This window comes from Lactuca saligna, chromosome 9 (genome assembly GCF_052625555.1).
Source record: "Lactuca saligna cultivar CGN05327 chromosome 9, ASM5262555v1, whole genome shotgun sequence".
Classification (NCBI taxonomy): Eukaryota; Viridiplantae; Streptophyta; class Magnoliopsida; order Asterales; family Asteraceae; genus Lactuca; species Lactuca saligna.
In genome coordinates, this window is record NC_136425.1 from 41,211,501 (window position 1) to 41,220,210 (window position 8,710).

At 30.4% G+C, this 8,710-nt stretch overlaps 1 protein-coding gene across 1 annotated transcript; it reads right to left on the reverse strand.

The window, feature by feature from the left end:
* Positions 1-1,781: 1,781 nt before the first annotated feature.
* On the reverse strand, positions 1,782-3,768 carry LOC145015408 (peroxidase 64-like). The gene is made up of 4 exons (XM_078973877.1): positions 3,506-3,768; positions 2,878-3,066; positions 2,515-2,677; positions 1,782-2,422 (listed from the first exon to the last, which is right to left on the reverse strand). The coding sequence occupies exons 1-4, from the start codon at positions 3,713-3,715 to the stop codon at positions 2,025-2,027; spliced, it is 960 nt and encodes a 319-aa protein (XP_078830003.1). The 5' UTR covers positions 3,716-3,768; the 3' UTR covers positions 1,782-2,024.
* Between the last annotated feature and the right edge of the window lie 4,942 nt (positions 3,769-8,710).

Here is an 8,710-nt window from a genome sequence, read left to right on the forward strand (position 1 = left end):
CGCATACGGTCTAATGATATCTACAACTTTCATTTAGATACCTAAGGCTAAATATAATTATATTGAAACTTCGCATTTTATGCTTATCAGTGTCGCCGGTTTTTAGTGTGATTCTTAGATTGGTCATAACTTCTTCGTTATAACTCGGATTTTAGTGTTCTTTATATTTCTGAAACCCTTGATACGATGTTTATCATTTTATGTAACCTAATAGAGACTTTTGAACATTCAAATTTTGATGCAAATTTCATTACATTAAAAGAGATTATAAATTCTTGACTTTTTAGGTCATTACACTGATCCGAAAATATCGGGTTGTCACAGATTCTCACCTACCACTCGCATAGTTTGCCTACAACAACAACTATCATTCTAATCTTGGCGCCCCACCATTCGAGCTGTTGTACGGGCAGAGGTGTCACACCCCAGTTTGTTAGGGTGAGGTTGGTCATAGGGTGATGGGTCGGACAAAGGTGGTCTTGCAGACTACCGAGAAGATTCAGCAAATTAGGTAGCGATTGCAGACCGCTCAAAGTCGACAGAAGAGTTATGCCGACAGGCGCCGATCTGAGTTGGAATTTCAGGTGGGTGATATGGAACTCCTGAAGGTCTCACCCTGGAAGGGTGTGATCCGCTTCAGGAAGAGGGGAAAATTGGGCCCTCGATATATTGGGCCATTCATGATCATTGCCAGGGTTAGCAAGGTGGATTATAGGCTTGAGCTTCTGGTGGAGCTTAGCCGGATTCAAAGCACGTTCCATGTCTCGCAATTACAGAAGTGCATAATCGATTTTCATGTTCAACTAGCCGGGTTTTGCTTTGGTATTCGATTTTCATGTTCAACTAGTGAAAAACTTAGATCCAAAGCTATTAGGGTTGCATGATCACATAAATTGTAGTTATACTCAAAACCCATCAGTTCCTCAAGTATGATATTCTTTAGTCAAGACTCTTCAAGTTTCAAGATTTATGGCTTTTGTGAAACCATAGTGCGGCCCTAGTGTTTTTCAGTGGTGTGGCCACATTTCTTAAGTAGCGTTACTTAAGTTACAATTTTGGTCCAATGGACGGATATTAGGGGCAAGTGCTCCTTAGACCCTACCATGGACAATGCCCCTTTGAACCCAACCAAAAGTACTGCCTCCTGACCATGTGTTCCCGAGTTTATATATATTAGTTTCTTTGGGTGTGCACTTCATTTCTTCAATCTCATGTTATATCTAAAGTTGAATTGAGCATGTATTAAGTTAATTCTCTTGATTATACTAAAATGATTTATCACACTAACATCACAAAAAAAAAAAAAAAAAAACAATTGTGTTTCAGTTGCATTTGATGTTGCGCATTTTAGTGCATACAAATATAGTTTTTCTTTAATATTATTTGCTTTGGGTTTGTTTCATTTTTGTAAAAACGAAGGTACCATACTAGCTCCGATGGACGACTATATGTCTTTATAAAGACCGAAAGAAAATGAAAGTATTAAGACGAACTTGGTCCTTAAAAAACTTGTATTTTTTGTTTGGAAAACGAGGCACTAAAGAGAATAGGAAATAGCGTACGGGTTAGAGTGAAACATGATTTCATTAAAAAATTATTTCATTACGGTTTTAAACCGTTCCTTGTCCCACAAGCATTACTGTTTAAGAACGACTTGGACGTCTATTATAGAACCGGTCAGCATTCTAAAGACCGGTTTCGGATCAGTCAAAAATGGTTTCATACTCGAACTGTTTTATCCATCTGATCAGTGCAAGCTTATTTTCGGTGGGAAAAACCACTTAGAAAGATAAAATTAAATATGCTTAAAAAATGATTATACAAAGGTCAAACAGATTATCTTACACACATTACAAGATTTAGAAGAAAAAAAAAAGTGAAAAGCACGCTTCCACACATTTACAACCTTTATTGTTGAATTCTGAAAAAAAAATCTAGTTACAACACCAAGGATTCCAAACTGGAATATGAATGATCATGCACACGAGTCACAAATTTGCCAAAAAAAAAAAAAAATCACAAAATTAATTTACCACTCTACAATTCAATCTTACCTCCTGGCCACCACCATCTATGTTGCTCATCTTGATCATAGATTCCACAAAAGCTTTCTCAAACTCATCTCTCGAATTTGCAAACTTAGTGACTAATGTTTTAGTCGTTGGGTTAGTGAGTAAGGCTTGATCGGAAGTGAAGATGCTCTTCCCTTCAAGAAGTAACTTGTAGTATCTGTTGTCAAAAACAGTAGGGGTTGAATCCAAATTCGCACCCGCATTTCTCACCTTGTTATGCATTGGACAAACGCTCTTTAAGCTAGCTGCAAACGATTGTTGCATGGATGGATCAATGTCTTGTGTAGTGGCAAAGTTGTGAATCCTGTTTTGGAATGAGGAGCAATGAGCGAATCCAAGTGTATGTCCTCCTAGTAAGAAACAAGTTGTGTTTCTTGATTATAATATCGACTCCATGTAACAAAGCCAGAATTTTTACATGTAGAAATAGTTTGGACTTTACCTGAAAGTGCAACCAAATCATTAATGGAAAGACCTCTTTGGGAAAAACTTTGTTGGAGCTGAGATATATTGAAGATGGGAGCGGGCAATTGTTTGGTTTCGGATGCTTTCGTAATCCTGCCATCTTTTCTTCCTTTTGGCACTACCCAACTGGGACCTCCAGACTGTAAAAACACAATTAGGGTTTCAGATTTATCTAAAATATAATTAGCGCATAAGGTGTAGGGTTACTTATCCTATTTTGTTGCATTATATATTTCATGGTGATCGTTATTTATACTAATGCGTTGTGATTTATCCAAAAAATTAGAGTATTTGATGTTATCCATTGTTATAAAAGTCAGATATATGCTTAGTTAGTTACCAGATGAACTGCATCTCTTGCTGCTAAAGCTACGATATCAGCACACGACACTATACCGGGACACATAGCCTCTAACGCTTTCTTGGCGTTGTCTATAACATAGAACGCATGAAGCGAAATGTTTGGAGGTCCATCTTTTTCGGCTTTATTCTTTCTTGTTGAGTTCAACAACACAGAACCATCACATCCCTTCAAACAAAAACATTACTACAGTGATCAGGTATAATTGCTAATTCAAGATTCATTATCAGGGTATGCACTAGAATGATACAAGTTTGAGTTTATGTTAACCATGATAATCTGGTAAACATAAATCTACTAGAATGATAAAATTTTGAGTTTTTGCATGACTTAAGATATATATACATGCATTGCTAAATATTACAATAATGTTTTCTGGTTATGCGTAGCCAACAGATTATGTAGATTTGTCCTTAATATTGGGACAATATCCTATCTTGTAATGACTTTTAAGTAGTTTTTTCATATCTTGAAGTTTCAAGTTCGAACTTATGTTGATGTATGCCAAGGTACTAAAAACTGAATTGTTCAAACCACTAGCTAGCTTCTAAATAAAATGAGTTATACCGAAGCAATCAAGTGAGAAAAGACAAATACAACTACTTACCCTAATGAAGCAATCATGGAATTGCATTCTAAGAAGTGCAGCAGGGACTGTTTTATCATTGAACATGGCTTTCTCGACAGCATTTGTAACAGTTGCTTCAGCCATGGGACATGTTTGATCGTAGTAATTAGAACTCAATGCATTACTACCATTAAAAAGAATCAGCATAAATAACCCTAAAAGAAGTGAAGAAAGATTGATGGCTGCCATTTCTTAGCACAAAGTTATATGCTTTCAATTTCTTGTTGTGATGGAGGTTTACAGAATACCCGAGTATTTGTAGGGAAAAAGATTGTGGAATCGTTTGTTAAAGTTAAAGGTTTTGCATTCTGGTGTTTGCATAGTTGGTGAGCTAAAACCCTTAGGTTCATGTTATGAGTTGTTAGAGGCATAATTTAGATAAGGAAAAGGGGAAATTAGATAAATACGACACTCTGTCTCTACTGTGTATATATAATGGTACTACTAAGTATAAACTCGTCCAATAATTTAATGGTACAATAAAATGGAGCAAGTATAGAACAAAAGTTGGCGCATAATATGTTTGTGTTTTTGGTGGAAGTTTTTTAGCTTCAGCAACTAAAGGTACCAAAGGTGTACGTTAAGTAATAACTTCAACTAATACAATTCCTTTTCTCGTTAACATACTTGACTTAAAATTTAATAATAAAAAGTAGATTTGTTATATTGTTTCTAAAAGTTGAATGACAAAAATATACCACCGTTATATTGTGCACAAAGGCGAAAAGAAAATACAGGACAGGGAAAAAAAATTGTATTATTTGGGGAACCAAAGACATAACGAACGGACTACAAGAATATATAGTCAAATTCAAATATAATGTTTCCGACAACAAAATTCCAACAGAATTCCAACATCAAAAACACCCAAATTGGTTACAAACGGATTTTGGAAATAGGGAAAATGACTTAGAACGGTAATTATCTATTTGTTTTGTTCATATTAGGTAAAAAAATTATACGTAGTTGACCAACGAACTTTTTAGAAAATGCTCAAATATTACCATTATAACCGATAATTTAAGTTATGGTTTATTTTTTTTATACATGGGATCTACATGACCAATTAAAACCGAAAATGGCATAGGAGGGTATGTATCTATCTGTTTTGTTCACATTAAAGAAAGATCGAATTCTTTGTACACGATTGATCATTAATATATTAATATTGTTCAAATTGTTTAATGTTATTTATGACGAATAGTGAATTTTTTAAATGTTGATAAAGCAATTATTAGCAATTATGATATATCTAATAACAGAAAATATATATATATATATATATATATATATATATATATATATATATATATATATATATATATATATATATATATATATATATATATATATATATATATATATATATTTATTCATTTGCTTTGTTGCTCAATTTTTTTTCATGTCAAAGGCTTAAGGTAATTTATAGAGTCAATAACCATAATGTGTTTTGTGACGATGCATATCATATATTATTTAACTTGTAGTATTCATGTATTTTATAAGCATAGTAATTTGGAGAAAAAAAAAGTTTGAAGACATACAATGTTGTATAAATCATGATTATCATGTATTTATTCATACACGTATATAGGTGAAGGGACTACATACTTAGTATATATGTAGTTTTTTTCTCAATAAAGAAGTATAAATATAAATGTTGTTCTATAGATGGTTTACAGTCGAAAATGGTTATATTTCATATATTTTTTATGCTTTTTTATATATATGACTTTAAAATGTCTTAGCCCTTGAAATGACTTTGACTTATTTGATGAATAAGTGTCGTGAAATCGATTGTGATGTCCATTCTATTACTTTTAAACAATGATTTATTTTGATTGGGGTTTTGATAGTTTTCAAACTTTTATTTTTAATGAAAAATATTTATAATGCTTAAAGGATTTTTAAATCTTATTTTGTGGCCATAATTTCAGTCATTTCCATAGTCATAATTTCATAGAAAATTTTGTAGCCGTATTTTCATGGTAATTTTGTATTCCGTTTTTATAGCAAATTTTGGAACTATGTTTACATAGCCATTTTTCCATCGCAAATTTCATAACTATATTTTCATAGCAAATCTCATAATTATTTTTTTTAACAAATTTTGTAGCAATTTATTCCATAGCTATTATTTATATAGAAAGATTTAATAAAATCAATTTTATTTATAACAATATATAAAATATGTAATAAACATTAATTTAAAAGTAACATCAAATTTTAGAAGATATATTATAAAGTTACTTACTCATCAAAACTGAATATTAGTTACACATGATAACATTTTAATACTTCTAGCAAGATCGATGGATAATTCTGTACAAACAATAACAACAACAACAATAACAATAATAATAATAATAATAATAATAATAATAATAATAATAATAATAATAATAAAATACCTTAATATGAACAAACAAATTGAAAATTACCCACTTATGTCATTACTCCTTTAATTTGCCACATAGATGTGACGTAGATGTAAAGTAAGTTGTAACCAAAGATACTTTGTCATAATTGTAACATTTAAACACTTTTATAAAATTTATTGACGATCGTGTAAAAAAAAAAAAAAAAACAAAAAAAAAATATGTACAAAATGAATAGATAATCCTCATAAGTTATTTTCCCTAGGAAATAATATGTTTTTTCAGAAAAGTTCCAACTTGGAGCGGACCATAATATTTTTGGTATTCCACTTGAACCAAAAAGCAAACGTTTCATACTAGAACATTGGAGTTTATAATTATTTATGTTTTAAACGTACAGAAATGTTTTATAAAATGACGATTTGTTTTGACTAATGCATGTTATAAATTTAGTTTAACTAAATATATGTCTCAGTTGTATAATTAGATGATTGATAATTTACTTAATCATTTTTCAAATGATGGTATTCATATTTTGAAATGATTATTCTTGTTTCGAGAATTAGATCTTTTAATACAATTATAAAGTAAATATAACTTTTTTTCCAAATAATAGTTCTATAAGAAAACATTTTTAGACTCGAATATTATTTAAATCAAACTTATCTATGACGAAAACAAGAGATACATATTCCCACTTCAAAACGTTGATTTTTAAGGCAAAAAAAATTATTTTATTTGACATATGTGAATCTTTATATATATATATATATATATATATATATATATATATATATATATATATATATATATATATATATATATATATATATATATATATATATATAATGCTATTGTATCTAAATAGTAGAGAAATGAATTTTGTTATGAATAATACATGGTAATTAATTGAATCCTTACAAAAGGAATATCTAGATAAAATGCAAGATACTTCATTAACAACTATTGTTATTGTAAATATAATTTATATGATAAAACATAAATTCAAAACATTTGAAATTGTAAGAACCTAAATTTTAGAAAGAAATGACTTTAAGTGGATTGTAGACCAAAAGGGTAATTTGGTCATTTAGATGAATTTCATGAATTTGTGAAGATGTAGCTTTGTGAAATTAGCCGAGATAAGTTAAGTCATTATTATGATATGAGATAAGTTGGTTCAAGGGAAGAAAGGCAAGAGATTGTGCATTTGAGCTATAAAGTGTAAAATGGGAAAATTTGGTATTTTGGCATGGATTAATTAATGGATTAAGTTTTCTATGAATTAAGCCAAAAGTAATTATATAGAATTATATGTCTTGTTAATACCTTCAAATGGATATAAATATCATTGAAATCAAGTTTGAAACGAAAAAGTTACGACTATTTGAAGTTGGAATGGAATCTGGGAAATGCAGCCACCACGACATGGTTAGGAGGCTGTTTCGGCACGGTGAAGGTGCCTAAACAAATATTTAATATGTTAAACCTCTTTTCTCGAACACGTTTCACAAGATTCGAACCAGAGCTATTTTAGGGAGATTTTGAGGTTGTAAAGTCGTCAAGAGAAAGCTAGTATCATGGGAAACAAGTTGTAATCACTAGAAACACATAAAGGTATCGTTTTCTTCCTGGTTAAACTTTTTAGCTTTTAGGTTAAATGTCAATCCGAGTTTGAAACTCAAAATACTTGATGAACAAACTTGATTATGATGTTATTGTAAGTGTTTAGAAGCTAATTAAAAGCCTTTCATGGTGATTCCATGGTTGAATCCATGTATTTAATCATTAGCGTTTGAGACCCTAAATAGCGAAAATCATGTTATGCATAAATTCAGTTAAGAGCATGATAGATTAAGTCATAAGACAACTTAATTCATGGAGCTTAATTAGTTTCATGTAAAAGATTTTTCAAGTTAGTATTTTGGGACAAAATATGATTTTTATTAAATTGGAATGTTATTAAGCTCTAAATGGATTAGGATGAGTTCTAAGGAACTTTATATGATATGTGAATAGATTTAGTAAAATAAGATTAAGCAAGTTCATCAGTTGGTGATTTAGAGCTGATGCTAGTTAGTTTTCACTAAATAACAAGGTGAGTTTTATGGAACGTTAACATTCTCATATTAGTTATACATTCTATTGTTAAGAGTAGGAATGTAATAAATGAAAGAAAATTTATATATATATATATATATATATATATATATATATATATATATATATATATATATACACACACACACATGTTATAACAAGATACATAGGTAGCACCTTAATAAATTAAGTGCTTACTTAATAATGAGAATATGTAATTCCTTCATAAATAGATATGTAATTCTTTCAGGAATTGAGATATGTGCTTCATTCGAGAATAGAGATATGTCATTCCTTTGGGAATAGATATATGTTATTCTTTTGGAAATACAACAGATACGCAGTTATTTTGGGTATAGAGATACGTGATTCCTTCGGGAATAGAGATATGTGATCCCTTCAAGAATAGAGATATGTGATTCCTTTAGAGATTTGTAATTTTGTCGGTAATAGAAGTATGTGATTCCTTCAGGAATAGATATATGTGATTCCGTAGAAAATAAGATATATGATTCCTTTGGAAATAGAAATATGTGATTCCTTCGGGAATAGAGAGATATATGTGTAATTACTTCAGGAATAGAGATATGTGATTCCTTTAGGAGAGATGTGATTCCTTCGGGAATAAATATATGTGATTCCTTCGGGAATAGAGATATGTGATCCTTCGGGAATAGAGATATGTGATTCCTTTAGGAATAGAGAT

What these genes read in the sequence shown, in the direction of transcription:
- LOC145015408 (XM_078973877.1), bottom strand. Translation starts at nt 3,715, where the DNA reads ATGGCAGCCATCAATCTTTCTTCACTTCTTTTAGGGTTATTTATGCTG. An exon ending in CAAGAGATGCAGTTCATCTG is followed by an intron (nt 2,678 to 2,877) that starts GTAACTAACTAA and finishes GTGTTTTTACAG; the next exon opens with TCTGGAGGTCCCAGTTGGGT. An exon ending in TGATTTGGTTGCACTTTCAG is followed by an intron (nt 2,423 to 2,514) that starts GTAAAGTCCAAA and finishes GTTTCTTACTAG; the next exon opens with GAGGACATACACTTGGATTC.